The 15,662-nt window shown below is 38.3% G+C and overlaps 3 protein-coding genes across 5 annotated transcripts; 1 reads left to right on the top strand and 2 right to left on the bottom strand.

Annotated features, from left to right (window-relative positions):
* Positions 1-422: 422 nt before the first annotated feature.
* e4f1 (E4F transcription factor 1) lies at positions 423-6,083 on the bottom strand. Of its 3 annotated transcripts, none has more exons than XM_067476358.1 (14): positions 5,939-6,083; positions 5,567-5,700; positions 5,396-5,477; positions 5,107-5,288; positions 4,817-4,937; positions 4,588-4,740; positions 4,228-4,415; positions 3,793-4,029; positions 3,562-3,673; positions 3,187-3,404; positions 2,844-3,042; positions 2,587-2,750; positions 1,638-1,700; positions 423-1,436 (listed from the first exon to the last, which is right to left on the bottom strand). In XM_067476358.1, exons 1-14 carry the CDS (start codon positions 6,033-6,035, stop codon positions 1,062-1,064), a joined length of 2,325 nt encoding a protein of 774 aa, XP_067332459.1. In that variant the 5' UTR covers positions 6,036-6,083; the 3' UTR covers positions 423-1,061. The 3 variants fall into 3 exon arrangements, with proteins under 3 accessions (XP_067332459.1, XP_067332460.1, XP_067332461.1); XM_067476360.1 differs by having other exon boundaries at positions 1,296-1,436; positions 1,638-1,719; XM_067476359.1 differs by lacking the exon at positions 5,939-6,083 and having other exon boundaries at positions 5,396-5,467; positions 5,567-5,689.
* Positions 6,084-7,131: 1,048 nt separating this feature from the next.
* On the top strand, positions 7,132-12,229 carry narfl (nuclear prelamin A recognition factor-like). Its single transcript, XM_067477210.1, has 11 exons — positions 7,132-7,244; positions 8,072-8,167; positions 8,255-8,398; positions 8,520-8,649; positions 8,752-8,886; positions 9,196-9,314; positions 9,509-9,638; positions 9,728-9,800; positions 9,919-10,056; positions 10,287-10,444; positions 10,671-12,229. Exons 1-11 carry the CDS (start codon positions 7,179-7,181, stop codon positions 10,910-10,912), a joined length of 1,431 nt encoding a protein of 476 aa, XP_067333311.1. The 5' UTR covers positions 7,132-7,178; the 3' UTR covers positions 10,913-12,229.
* hagh (hydroxyacylglutathione hydrolase) lies at positions 11,797-15,392 on the bottom strand. The gene is made up of 9 exons (XM_067477213.1): positions 15,250-15,392; positions 14,925-15,067; positions 14,260-14,324; positions 14,057-14,174; positions 13,830-13,938; positions 13,475-13,578; positions 13,185-13,286; positions 12,930-13,009; positions 11,797-12,170 (listed from the first exon to the last, which is right to left on the bottom strand). Exons 2-9 carry the CDS (start codon positions 15,045-15,047, stop codon positions 12,020-12,022), a joined length of 852 nt encoding a protein of 283 aa, XP_067333314.1. The 5' UTR covers positions 15,048-15,067; positions 15,250-15,392; the 3' UTR covers positions 11,797-12,019.
* Between the last annotated feature and the right edge of the window lie 270 nt (positions 15,393-15,662).

Here is a 15,662-nt window from a genome sequence, read left to right on the forward strand (position 1 = left end):
CTGGCCCACCCTCTCTTGCTCATGTGGATGGGGGCCTCTCAAAGGGCTGAGAAGTGACCCAGAAACTGAGCTGTAGCAGCCAGGGACACTCCTGATTATAGTGTCTGTTTTAGCCTCAGTACTGGAGCATCAGTTTCAGAGACATACCCTGTAGATATGGTGAAGGTTACTGAAAACCGAAACTACTTTAACTACAGTAGCGAGGTAGGATGTATTTTACAGAGGGATGCAAATACTAATATAGACTTAACAGTGTCACTCATTAGTTGGTACAAGCCTGGAAATGTTTTTTTCTTGATAAAACAAAGGCGATTTATCAAAAAACAAAATCTAAAGGTTAAATTTAAAACGAAATAAAAATCACATTTGGAAAAATGAAAAGTCTTCAAATTAGACAACCAAGGGAAAAAAGAAAAGTCAACTGTGTAAAAAAATAACATTTATTTAATGCAAACACTGCTTAGGGAAATGGACCAGGTTTTGACCATCTCTCATGCTTAAAAAGGCTTTATAAATATTAGCTCAGAAGTGAGACACTGTATAATAAGAAATGCATTGTGTATTTAAACAGCCTCAGTCAAGCAGGCAACCATGCACAGTGTCAGTTCGGTCAGTCTTTAAAGGGCATTTAAAAAAAAAAAAATCATGATAGTAGCCAATCCAGACACTGAAGAGGAGGAGTGAGCTGCAAACTATGCCATTTTAGAATGTAAAACAAAGTTGGAAATCCATCCAGACATGTTCAGTTCGTAACGCCTTAAAGAAATATGAACCAGATCTGGACTTTAACAATCAAACAAAAAACCTCACAAATTAATCTGGTTATTCCTTTAGATGTATGCAGCTAAAGTTCAAATACTAGCTAGCTAATTTGGCTTCATTTCAGCAAACCAATCACACCTTGTGCAAGCTTAATTTTTCACATAGAATGTCTCTAGTTTTTTTTATGCTAACTTATGAACACTTTGGCATTTGTTCTGTAATTGAATCTCAAACTCACAGAAACTTTACAGTAATTGGCTACATGGGTACAGTCAAGACAAATCTCGTATCCTTGTCCATCATACGACAACAGTCTGAATCTCCACCTCTTCTGGAGTAGTGATGATATACTCCTCTTGCTGCTGAACGACCTGCAGTCCCTCCTCCATTGCTTCCTCCGTGGTAACCATAGTAACTGTTCCATCTGCAGTCTCCACGGTGCCTGCCGTGGCGAGTAATGTGCCGTCACTAATGGCCGAGGCCAGCGTCATGGCCACCTGCTCCGTCAGACTCTCGGGTGTAGCGATGGTGATGGTGTCACCGCAGTCAGAGATGGACGGGCCCTCCTCATTCATTGCCACGTTACGGACAATGATCTGATGGCTCCCCGTGCCACCAGCACCATGTGACTGACTGACAATGCGCTGCACTACTTTCATGATGTGGTTTCCCATCTGGCAGGGAGATGTTTGATATGAATAGCATGAGTAGGGTTACATATAAAATAACACGAATATAACTATTAGGAATAAAATAGTTAAAAGCTTCATATGCTCATTACACTAAACTTTAGATAACAGATTCACACAATTGCTACAACTAAAACTGCTGCTTTTATAGAAGGAATAGATGATTTGATATATGTGTATACTCACTTCATTTTGGCCATCTTGAATGAGTGTAACCTCTTCTTCCTGCATTTCTTCCTCCGTTTGAGTCTGAATAATATAGGTGGAGCTGATCAAATGAATACGAAAAGCTAGCAGTACATTCCACCCAATAATGTCATTTAGTAATATTTAGAAACATTACGGGACAATGATTAAATGTTGAATGATGAGCAAAACACAAATCAATTCCAATTCGAAACTTTTTGAAAACACTGTTTAAGCATCCAGTCTAGTAAAAGTTTAACTTGCTGTGATTATTATTATTTTTTTTAACAAATAATCTATACACAAATTGCAAAATGTTTTAAAACTTGGACTCATTTACAGTCTTTCACTTAATTCTGGTAGAGTTTGGTGTATGCTCAAAAACCCCAAACCACTGCTTTCTGTAGTTTTGAATAAGACTTTCACTGTAATTAGTCTCCAGTAAGGTTTGTGTTCTCCCATTCTTCAGAGTTTCTTATTGTACTGTGGATTAAACATTTGCAGGAACAAGAAATTACTGCAAATTTAGTTGGTGCTCTATAGTCCTAAAGATATATGTGGACATATATCTACCTGCATTTAAGTGCATATCTTTTCATACCCTTAGTTTAAAATGGCAAAAAGGATAAAACTATTTTTTTCCCAATAACATAATATTTAACGCACACTTGCCTAGTAAGTGTTCGACGTGAGAAGATTTTTATTAAAACTTTTAAAAAGGGTTTCAAACATTTGCACTGATACGCATTATTTTACTACACTCTTTTTGTTACTTCTGATGATAAAATAACATTTGTCTAGCTAACAACTGAATATCAGCTGCACTATCACTGATGTGCTTGCAGACAGATCCAGAACATTAGCTGTTTCATTGCGTTTCATTTTTTCCAGCCAATAATTGTGATGTAACAGAGAAACCACACTTAACCTGCTCAACTGTGGCTTTTACCTTGATGATATACTCCTGTGTGTCTGCCACCACTGAGGAGAATTCCACCAGGACAGCATGAGGGTCCTCTGAGATAATGGCTGCTGTGGCAAGGCTGTCAACGGATGCCTGCTCCTCTGTTACCTCAGCCTCCTGCTCAGTGGAATCTTCTTTATGGCAGCCTCCTGGTGATGATCAGAACCATCTTTTGTTATTACTGACTACTCAAAGGGAGAATTACTGTGATTTCAATTTTGATTCCTGTCAATCGTGCTGACCTTTAGCACGCATATGCCGATTGAGGGTCCCGTGCTCAGCAAAGCCCCTTCCACATTTCGGGCATTTGAAAGGCTTCTCACCAGTGTGATGGCGGACATGTCGTACCAAAGAACCTTTTTCTCTGAAACCCCTCAAGCAGAAATGACACACATATGGTTTCTCATCACCATGAGTCCGCTGATGCACCTGCAGGGCATTCTGAGCAAGAGAAACAAGAGAGAACAGCTTTTACTGTGCACATCTGTTAACAAATTAACAAAATGTGTGAGGACAAACTAAACAAAAGCTGTGACCTCAATTATTGAACAAAAACAATAGCTAGAAAAAGTACATCCAAATCACCTTGGTTTTGTATCCCTTGTTGCATCTGACACAATGGTATGGTCTTTCATCAGAGTGGGCCCTCATGTGCTCACGTACATGCCCAACTGTTTTGTACAGTTTGCCACACTCACCACACTTATATCTTCTCTCACTGACATGAACTTCCATGTGTTTTTTCAGCAGGTAACCAGTCAGAAACTCTTTCTGGCAGAGTATACATTTAAAGGGCTTATAACCTGCAAAAAGAGGTAAGAAAAAATATTTTTACCTTTTATTGGCAAAAACACCCATCTCCAGCTTCCTTTTGGTTACAGATTTTGGACAAAGTTTGACAGCAAATTGTATTTAAAGTATACTAATTCTGTGAGTCTTCAGTTGTGATTGTGGACTTACCCAAATGTCTCTTGACATGAAAGCGGAAGTAATTAAGTCCTTTAAAGGAGCGGTTACAGTGTGGACAAGTGTGCAATTTTGAGGAGGTCTGATCATCACCATCCACTGTTTCCTGCAAATAAAACAGATAAGGAATGACTGCTTGAAAATGAATGTTATGCACATGTAAATAATCTGCAATGGTTGATCAGGTACCCAGACTTCCGCTAAGATTGTCTTAAAAACACCAACCTCTGACTCCATCTCCACAAACTCTTCTTTAATCTGGATCTCTGTGATATTCTCATTAATATCAGGACAGTCAGAAACCTCTTTATTTATCTCCTCGGTTGCCTGTGTTGTCTCCTCAACCACTGCTTCCGCTGTCCCCAATGCAATTCCAGAGTTGATAATGGCCTGGCAGATGAGGTTATCACCAGCTGCTGCAGCGGCCGCCAAAGCTTCTGCTTGAGACTGTTCTACTACAACCTGAATAGAGGGACAGGGTAAAGAAATTGGAGAGTTACAGGCAAAGTAATGTCGTACCAAATCCTTAGGTTCCACTTTTCTTTATTTTTGCAAAAGATTTACCAAAAAGCACTTAAAAAAAAAAAAAAGTATTTTGCCTGCCAACAGCATATGCAGGTCTTTTAACAAGGCCTAAATTTCCATCCCTTCTCCACTCACCTGTTGCTCCTGTGTTGTTCCATCCACCTCCATTGTGAAGCGAACCTGATGGAGAACCTCTTGGGAACCAGCCTCAACCACACTGACGACAGCAGTCTGAGCCTCCACCATCTCCTGATCCTCTGGCTGCTGCTCCACAACCACCACTTCTTGTTGGTCAGACGTTTCATTGTGATCAGCTTCGATTCCTGGCCAATGAACATACACTGTCTGTGACTCAAGGGACTGTCACTTCTTTAAATGTTAAAAAACTGCAGCAAATTAGCTTTGACAGAAGAGACTCTGGAAAACTATTAAGAAAGAGTATCTAGTAGAGATACCTATAGCACATGATACCACCGCATGCAGTATATATCTGACCTTTTTGCATTCCATCTTTGCTGACCAGTATCTCCTTGTACTGAACGAAGCGGATCTTTTCTGTGCAGGGTGTGAGAGCTTTATGGTGTCTAGTGAGAGCACCCGACTCTCTGAAGGACTGGCCACAAAGAGTACAGCGATACGGCCTCTCATCTGTAAGAGAACAGGGGCTATAATAAGTTCAAATGTATCCGAAAAAAAATTAAAACCCAAAATTTACTCTCTGTACCAGTGTGACGACGGTTGTGACGAATCAGGGAGCCTTTTGTACGAAAGGAGGTCCCACATAGGTCACATGAAAAGTTCTTCTGGTCACTGTGAGTTTTCATGTGAGTCCTCAAGATATTTGTCTGTTGGATGAGACAGAGTGTAACAGAGAAACAACACTGGCAACGTAGTGTATTAAATAAACAAACAATCTGTTTTCACTTCTAGTAGACATCTAGTTATGTAAGAAAATATATGAACACTTCCTTTTCATAAATCAAAAATAAACACACACAAATCAAACAAACTTACTGTTTTAAATGTTTTTTCACAAAGTTGGCAAATGTAGCGACCCTCTTGGTTGACTTTGTAAACAAGTTTGTCAGCGTCAGCATTATCAGATACACATCCTTCAGTCAGTTCTGACTGGTCATTGACTCTCTGTGAGGCAATTTTCTTCCTGCGACCTCGGCCCAAAAGACTACTGCTTTCATCTATGCACAAAACAGACAAAATGAAGGTGTTAACTAAATCACCAACTGGCAAGTGAATACACATCAAACGCTTCAAAGGCTGACCTAATGCTCTAATGCTGACCCACCATTAGTGGTCTTCACTGGTTCATCTGCAGAAGCACCTTTAGCTGTTTTCATCTCTGAAAAAGAGCTTGTGGCTGCAGCCACCTGGCAAAGTTTAATATTACATCGATTAGATTTGTCTTAAATTTCTACAATTTTTTATTAAATATTAGCCAACGCATCACAGTCCTTACCTTTGAGTTAGCATCCTGGCTGCTGGCCTCCCGTGCCGACACACGTTTGCAACTCTGATGCAGCTTGTGCTGAATGAAAGCTTCCAGCGTGGAAAACTCGGCTTGACAGCGTCCACATTTGTGCACATCTTGATCTAATAGCACAGAAAGCCCCATTTCCATATGAGATCATGTCATCAATTGTTTGTGCAAGAAGTAAGTGATGTAAACTTTTCGAAATACTTCTGACTGGCTGGAAACAAACTAGCTGATGTTGCTAATACTAGCTAACGTTAGCTGCTAGCAACACCTCACGACGGAGGAAGTTAGCTAGGCCCAAACGCAGTAATAGATAAATATTTCACACATATAATGACTAGTAGCAGGTCTAACCTTCATCTCCCAGTGTTGTCTGAATGGTGATGGTCTCATTGCCGTTCTTCGTTTTCTCCCTCTCTGTTTCTGCCGTATGATTATTTTCTACATTCATGTCGTTCGAATTCTCCGTCTCTGTCGCAACGCTACATCAGGGAGGAAAAACATGGCGGATTTACGACCCCGTAGTCATAACAACAAAAGGGCACCTGCTTGTGCCTTTAAAAACCAAGAATATTTTCGACAAACACCTCTGTGTTATGCGTTTGAGATTATAATGTAACTTATGACTTCTATGAGCTAAATTCTGCTTCTTTTATGGTTCTTAATTTATAAAAACAATTTCTTCCCCCTAGACTAAGGTAGAATGATACAAACTTATATGTGTGTTTATATAGACATAAATAGTTTTTCCTAAAATAAGACTCAACTATGAGTAAAAGTAGCACTTTATAGTATTTTTACTTCGGGTATAAGTATACTACTCAAGATAGAAGTACCAAATACAATAAGAAAACAATATATTTTAAACAATGATGAATTTAATCTACAAAAGCTAAGCTGTAAAACAAATGTTGTGTAGTAAAAGTAAAATGTTTCCCTCCAAATTGTATTGGGCGAAAAGTTTCAGAAAAGTACAAACTGGCTACTTGTACTGGGGATCAAGTTGAGTAGCTGAGCAAATGTAACATTTTGTCATTTAACACCTGTGATTATAACTTTTTTTTTAAAAAAGAGACAAACGTTTTTCTCTAAGAACTGATAACAGAACTGAATTTTGCTTATGTACTTGTGAGCAACAGCAAGTCACACTACATGTTTCTCATAGAATGGTCGTATTTTAGGCTAAGAGCATGAATCTCTTCTTACTTGATAATTTCTTGAGGAAAGGCTTGGACAGACTGGAAATTGTGATGAATGTCGACCATAAATTTATAGTCTATAAAACAATTATCAATTACCAAAAACTGCAGGTACAATATAGATGTGTATATTTTTAATTATTGAAAACACGTCTAAATCTCACACCTCAGTTGCATAGCAAATACTGTCTTCATCTTTTCTCTTTTCTTTACTTTAGATGTAAATAGCTCATATGAGCATGTTAAGAGTTTAAGATTGTAGAAGTTCGTCATTGTAGAACTACAACGTTTGTCAAAACCTTTGGTTGATAAAGAGTTTCGCGTCTGCTGCAAGCGAAACAAGCAGACCTATTCACGACACAGAAATAAACAACAAACACTTTACGGCAGTAGATATGGCTTCTCATTTTAGCGGAGTGCTGCAGTTGACGGATCTCGATGATTTTATCACCCCCTCTCAGGTCAACAACATATCAGCTATTTTTCCAAAAGGACAAAATTAACGACAATAATTCTCTTTGCATATAAAAGCAGCCAACAGCGAAAAACGTACGGAAGTAACCATAGCTAGCGTGTTTGCTGTTAACTAGTTAGCAGTTCTCGTCTTTATGTGAGCGAAACCCCCAAAATGTTCGTATCATTGCATCTCTGTTGACAAACTAGTTGTATAATGAGAAGCAAAGTGATCAGCTTAACTGTTACCGATCACACGTTATCAAATCCGCAAGTGTTAATATGAAATCCGTGCTATAATGCTTCTTTTAACTTGTCGCTAATGTTAGCACTTGAGTTATGTCGTTTAGCTTGGATAAATATAAACGTCTTTTTTTGTGGATACACTTAGAGTTAGTTACAATATACACTGCAGTACTACAGCTTTAGTTATTGCCTTAAAAGTCTAGTTGAAGGTCCTTACTATATCACATTGTGCTATTTAATTAAAAAAAAATCCAGTTAACATATAATATGGCTCTGAGGTTCATTGGCATTATTAACGCTCTTCTTTAGTAATGAATTGAAACTTTTTGTCACATCTTATAGGTTGGTTTATATTAAAAAAATGTTGAGTACTCCTAACGTTTTGACATTTTTTGGGATATGCTTTATCTTTGTACTTTATCATATCTTTATTCAGTTGTGTTAGGCAAATTAAATATAGGTTTTAAATGATTCGTTATTCAATGCATTATACCCTTGTTTATAATTTGAGAACATCCCAACTTATTAGGAAACACTAGCTCAGTATTTTGTAATTTAGTTTCAATGTTTCTGTTTTTCAATTTTGCAGGAATGTGTCAAACCTGTCAAAGTAGAGAAGAAACACGGAAAATCTGTGGCCAAAATTCAAATAGAAGATGATGGCAGTTATGTCCAAGTGAATCAGGTGGTTATCAAGCCTAAAAGAAACTTATGTGAATTAATACAATGGTAGTTTAGCAGTGCACTGAATTAATTGGCCTTGTGGTTGTAGGATGGCGGGAAGAAGAAGCTAGAAAAAGCAAAGATCTCTCTGAATGACTGTTTGGCCTGTAGTGGCTGCATTACCTCAGCAGAGAGTGTCCTCATCACGCAGCAGAGCCATGAAGAGCTTTTTAAAGTGCTGCAAAAAAACAAGGTTAAGATAAATCCTTGTCTTGTATGTTGTATATCTGGTTATGATTGCTTCTATAGCCTTTAGCATGTGACATTTTTTATTATGCAATAATATTCATCTATGTCACCTGGACTCACTACAGGCCAGCACAACAGAACAGAAGGTTGTGGTGGTGTCGGTGTCTCCACAGTCCAGAGCCTCCCTAGCAGCACACTACGGCCTCAGCAGCAGTGAGGCAGGCAGGAGGCTTACTTCTTTCTTCAAAGGTCTTGGTAGGTGCAAATATAATTTTGCCAACAGGAAATGACAACACAGTTGGTAGAGATATGGGCAGACACAAATGAAGATATTTATTTTATATTCTTTTATTTTAGGGGTACATCATGTGTTTGATACAAGCTTTAGTCGGACATTCAGTTTGCTGGAGAGCCAGAGAGAGTTTGTCAAGCGTTTCCAGAGGAAGGACCAAGATAACAAGGCCCTGCCAATGCTAACATCTGCCTGTCCAGGTAATCCCTGAGATCTCTGTATGTGTTATATAAACAAACATATTTCACAACTTCAGGATAAAATTCTATACATTAGCATCATGTAAAAGTAGAATAAAAGTGATACCCTCAGTTTTAGTTAGCTATGTTGAAAGAGAACCCGTTTCACCTTGATGGTAGAACACTAACTTACTGACCTGCTTAATAAAGGACAAAAAGACAATAAATAGCATTTTGCCATTAATTTAGTGGAATAATAGTTATATCACTTCAGTTATCAATTTCGTCAGCCAGACAAAGTTCCATTTTTTGTGTGTGTGTGTTTACCAGGTTGGATCTGCTATGCAGAGAAGACCCATGGGGAATTAATTCTTCCTTACATTAGTACCACTCGCTCCCCTCAGCAGATGATGGGTTCTCTGGTTAAAGGCTTTTTTGCTGAACAACAGGTGAAATTTGTATTGTTGGAATAATTTGACTCAGAGTTATCATTCATTATCAGTATCTAACCAAATGGGAATTTTTAACTCCTAGGGAGTCTGATGCTGGCACCTGACGGTTTTGATTGTATGATATATTGTTATTAAAAAGGGGAGAATAAGAAATTGTCTCTGACTTGTGCATTATATGTGTGTCTCATCAGGGCCTGCATCCACAGCAAATTTACCACGTGGCAGTAATGCCGTGCTTTGACAAGAAACTTGAAGCTTCAAGGTCAGACTTCTACCTTAACAAAGCTGAGACCCGAGAAGTGGACTGTGTCATCACTTCTGGTACAGTGACTACTCGTGAAATTTCTTTCTGTGTGTAAAAAATGTGGGATAACTTCTCCTTTTTTTTTACTTGTCACTATCTCATATAGGAGAGGTTCAGAAAATGTTGGAGGAACAAAATGTGTCACTTAATCATCTGGAGCCTGCGGCTTTAGATACATTGTAAGTTCTTTACCATTTTGCTTTTTACTTTTAATCTTTATTATGGAATTTCTCCAACCAGGCTTCAATATCCCAAATAATAGATTTACTCAAAGTCTGCATTTTATTCTTGACCCAGGTTCAGCAATGTTTGTGGGGATGAATTCCTGAGTCATGCTGGGAGTGGTTCTGGGGGTTACCTTCATCATGTCTTTACCTATGCTGCAAAGCAGCTGTTTGGTGAGGAGGTGAAGGACCTGACTTACAAGACCATGAGGTGAGAGTGTCTTATCTATTTAAAAAGTGTGAATACATAAAGATAGTTTGTGCTTCTGTTTTACTGTTCTTCCTTGACTGCTCATGGTAGTATGAATGATTGAATAGTTTCAGTTAATGTCAATTAGTTTAACAATCAAAGAATAGTTTTAATTGTAGATATTGTAAAATTGTATTACATCCTGTCTGACTCATTAAGCCATATTTGTCAACTAACCCATTCTGCCACAGGAATAAAGACTTCCAAGAGGTGACTCTAGAGAAAGATGGAGTAGTTCTGTTGTGCTTTGCTTCCACGTATGGCTTCAGAAACATCCAGAACCTCGTGCAGAAACTTAAGAGGGGGAAGTCACCGTACCACTTTGTGGAAGTTATGGCCTGTCCCTCAGGTAAGGACATAGGTGTAAGTCAGCATTTCCAACACTAATGTTTGCCATTGTTCCTTTTCTCTACTGGGAGACTACATGGTTGTTGCAGCAGAGATGTTAAATTCTAACCTGGTATCTATTATAACACTGTAAAGAAGAGCTAGCTCTCAAGTCCATGACACACTTTGACTCTTTGAAGGAAAATTAATACAAGCATATTTTCATTTACTTCCTTACAATATGTCAGGTTGTCTAAATGGCGGTGGACAGGTGAAGCCTGAAGCTGGTCATAACCAAAAGGAGCTCCTCCAGAAGGTTGAGGAGCTCTACAAGGAGGAACGCTCGCCTTTACCAGAAGACAACCTACAAGTGGCAGAGCTGTATCAGTCCTGGCTCCACAGTGTAGGAGAAGAAAGAGCCAAAGAGCTGCTGCACACGAAGTACCACGCTGTGGAGAAGATGACCAATGGACTCACTATGAAGTGGTGATGAATGTTTTTTGCCAGGATGATTTTGCAGAATTTTTTATTCAATAGATACTAACTAGAGAACTGTCCAAATATGTCAACTTCGATCTGATAAGAATAAATTCTGATAGGAGCCAGTTTGAATTGAATTAGCAACTTTTTGAACCACTCATCACATTATATAAAAGTTGTCTGAGAACTATATTACCCTTCAAAAATATGTATTAATAATTATTTGTGTGGCACATAATAAATGAGAGCTTAAACAGCAAAGTAAAACACCTGTTTATTTAAAATTTGATTATATTTAAATGTATGTACATTAAGAAAAATAAAGATTTAAGTGTAGTCATCAGTTTGTATGTATTTAAAAATATGCCCATATAACACACGTTCAGTCTGATATATTTTATTGAATAATGATTATTCGTGTACAGTTATGAGCTCTTGCAAAGTAAGAATGTAAACTTTGGGATGAATAGGAGCAGCTGACATTCATTGTGATGATACTTGGTGATGTACACCGTATCCTTGGTCTGTCCTTGTGGTGCAGTTTGTACTGTAGCATATCCTAAACACTGCTTACAAAGTGCACTGTAAATGAATTCACATTAATTGTATTTTTATTAATTCTGTGACTGTCATCGCTAAGTTAAGCAAAAGAGAGTGACTGCAAAGACTCCTCAAAAGCTTAAATGAGAGCAGTGGAAATGTTACCAGACTGGAAATGGGCAAAGAGCAAAAGTGCATATCAAGGAAATGAAACATTCTAATACAAACAAGTCAAAGAAAATCAGGTTTTTCTCCAAAAACCAGCTACGCATAACATGAAACTCTTTCACTGGAAATCAGTTTTGCTAGAAAGTTATTAACTCTGCATAACTGAAAGACCAGCCTATAAATGAATCGTTTTAGAAATATTTAATAGTAGCAGCTTTACACTGGCCTTTCTGTGCAAACATGATTCTTTTTAATTATATGTCTCCCTTGAGGGTCAAAAAGCACACAGCAACTAAAGGTGGTCCAATGTAGGGTAATAGCAAAATCCATCAGAATTTACAGTCTTGTGTCTTGCTGCATTCAGCCATTCAAACTATTCCCTGTGTGTTCAGAGGTCAGGAACTACATCTTAAGGTCTGAGCAGCCCCCACTCCAAAGCCAACATGGCATGGGGAGGAAGTCTCTCCTTGGGCTTTTTAAATTTGTCATTCTCCTTCCGCAGGACCCTCAGCACCTCAATCGGGTCTTTCTTTCCTGTGAACTTTTGCACACCTTCCTCCCTATTACAAAGCAAGAGTATTTGAAGAGAAAGTTATTTGTTATGTCATTTGGTTAAACAGTATGCAAAAAAAAAAAATCAATACATTTGTGCATTTCTTACAACATTATCGCAATGTGTATATACAAACTATCTATATCCTTTCAAATACAGCTAATAATAAAGGTAGAAATAACTGGTTGTTTTTAAGTTGACTTTTGTTAGCTTCCAGCTCCTTCCAAGATGGCTGGAGCCCTTTTTTACTTGGTTTCATCTTTTATTTTTCACATACACAATGAGCCACATCATAAATACCACCTGTTGGTTTTTATATAAAATATTATGAACTAATAAATGCTGTTGTATCATTGTAACTATACCAATTGCCAGCACAGAAATGGGTTAAAATCAGCTCCATCTTTACCAACAGTGATCTTTGACCCTTATTTTTGATAAATTACTGTATACATTTTTTCTCTAATTCCAATCACCTGTATTGTTTCAAATACATTATTTTCTTAATGATGTACTTTTTATTTTGTTATTTAAGTAAAAGGTATATAATCTGCTTAGTACTTTTACTTAAATAAAAGATCTGAAGTGGCCTTGCAGGGGAAGATGTTTTAGGCCACCCACTGTGCACACAGCCTGTCACATTTTTCTGTGTATAGGGATGTGTCACATCACTGCTCACATTGGCCGTGCAGCACCTTGTCCTTTATGACATTAAGACCACCAGTATTACTGATTTGGCTGATTGGTATAAACTGTAAAAACTTACGAGAGGCGAAGAAAAGGGTTGTATTCAAACTCCTCCATTAGGGTAGATGGCACCGTGGGTTTGTCATCATCATCTCTTGCCTGGAGACACAAAGCCAATAAACTCAGCAAAATAATTCTTGTGTATTTAGAAGATAAGACTGTGAATATGTGAGAGCCACAGACTTACACATTGTTAGGGTTTGGCTTTTCACTGACAATAACAAAAACTGAATATTGCCAGCTTTACTCGTAAAGTGTTTTTTGCGTTGCTCACCCTGGCCCAGCTCAGCATTTCTTTAACCTTCTCGTTCTCTGGCTCCACCAGCATTGCGAACTTCAGATTCTTGATAGTGTACTCATGTCCACAGAACACCTTCTACATAGGAACAAGGCAGGATTTAAATTTAGGAGTAGATCCCATGCTCTAGGAGAGATCTATTTTTGGTCATTCTGGGCTTTGTGCTATGATTGAGATGTTTTGTACTGAAGGAAAAGGACAGGGGTGAAGGGAGGTAGTGAGTCAGGCTGCACGTCGTTGTGTATTTAATAATCAGTGTGACTAACCGTGTCTTGAGGTAGGGATCCCAGCACATGGGTGAGATTGTGGTACATCTGTTCTGCCGTACCCTCAAGAAACCGCCCGCATCCACCAATAAAGAGTGTATCCCCTAAATACCGAAACAAACAAAAAAAATAACACAGTTGGCGGTGGTCACAGTTTCTGTCAACCAACCCAACAAGAATAGACCAGTCAAAGGGGATTCATATCTCTAGCTACTCAAAATAAAGTAATTTGCCTAAAAAACACAATGTGCATTTTTACGCAGCGAGTGTACTGCACAGGTATAACATGTATGGAGAAACATTACGTGTCACATTTCAAATGGTTCACTCGCTTATTATGTTTAACGACAAAGACCTGAGAACACGGCAGGGGCATCAGTGCACTCATCCTCCCAAACAAAGTAGCACATGTGACCAGAGGTATGGCAGGGAGTGAACAGGCACCTCACATTGATGGAGTTAAACTGCAAATGGAGAAAGCACAACATGAAATGACCCAAATAGTTTTTTTTTTGCATTTTTGTATAATTGACATGTTGACGTTATGTTGAGGTAAAGCTATTGTACGACTCTCATAGTAACCTTGAGTTCCTGAGAGTTGGTGACTTTATCTGTCAGACCTCCAATACGATCATCTCCCCCATACACTCTCAAGCCAGGAACCTCCTTCAGCAGAGCCTCATTCCCCCGAGCATGATCCCTGATATGTGAAAACAAATATTTAGCCATGGCTTTTTGGGTATAACTGACATATTGTAATTCCTGCAGACTTCTTAGTTTTTTACCAGTGATGGTGTGTGGTGAGAACAGCTGTCAGAGACAATCCTTCTCTCTTCACTATTTCCAGCAGCTGTTCAAAAAAAAACCCTGATGTTTAATGGATAATTTCTGTCATTTTCGGAATCACCATACAGATACTAAAACCAACACTGAATCTTGACATTTTTCTTAATTTTCCATATTGATGTGAATCACTACAGCTCCACTGAAATCTTGAGCATGTGTGATAAAATGCCAATTTAGAGAATTTTGGGCAATGTTACACAAAATATGTTGACCACACATTTTGGATAAAAGAAATTTGTCATCCAGTGGAAGGGCTTGTTTGGCTGACTTCTTTTTAATTGTTGAGTGGAGGTCTAAGGTGGACTTTACTTCCTTAATTTTAACAGCATAAGAAGCTTAGGTGGCACTTAAACAGATTATGTTAACGTTTTATACTGTTGGACAAAAAAAGGAAATTTGATGACAATCTTTTGACATTAGGAAATTGTTATGGGCATTTTTCTGTATTGCCTAGCTTGTGACCACTCCAGGAAACAGTTAGTAGTCAAGTCATTTCAACTACACAATGCTCTGATTTTAACCTCTTACTGTACTATGATTGATAACCTTGGATTTCAATGTGCATCGCAAAGACTAAACATGAAGAAAGGCGTGTGCATCTCACCCGGTGTGGTACAGCAGGATCCACAGCTATGGCCAGTTTACTCTGCTCCTCTATCACAAGGTACATGTAGTTGTCTTCCAGGATGGAGATCACCTTTACCTTCATGGCAACCCTCACACACATGCGCACCCGCGTGCGCGACACTTTAGAAAGAGGATTCAATAGTCAAGATTATTTAAAACGACAATAATTCACTTGTCTTTATAGCATATATTATGCAGCATTAACTTGCTAATCAAAGCACATGCATGCAAACTATTTCTGGCTCTGGTATCACGAAGCGCGAGACACAAGTCAGGTTTAAAAAAAAAAAAAAGGCAGTTACCTCTGTCTGACCGATTCTGGGGAGGATGTTTCCACTTGTCTGGCTGTGCTGGGCAGTGGAAATTACTATTTCACATTTCTGCATTCAGACTAGGAAGTTATCGCGATTCTTAAACCAACATGCCAAATCAAGACATTTTAGTCGAGCCTGAATCATTCAACCTCTTTCATCTTTCATTTATGATGGAAAATTGAAGTAATTTGTACCGTCGTAGTTAAAATTTATAACGTTTCGTTGTGAAGTTTTAGAGGACACTGTATTATGGGTAATAATTTTTTTAATCAAATGCATTAAGAAATGAAGTCTCGAAATTAAGCGCTTTACTTGATTCATTTCTGTTCTACTTAACAGCGCATTAAAAAAAAAAACAATTTTCTTTGACTCCATTACATTTTTGGCACCATCTACATTAG

This window comes from Channa argus, chromosome 15, assembly GCF_033026475.1.
Source record: "Channa argus isolate prfri chromosome 15, Channa argus male v1.0, whole genome shotgun sequence".
NCBI lineage: Eukaryota > Metazoa > Chordata > Actinopteri > Anabantiformes > Channidae > Channa > Channa argus.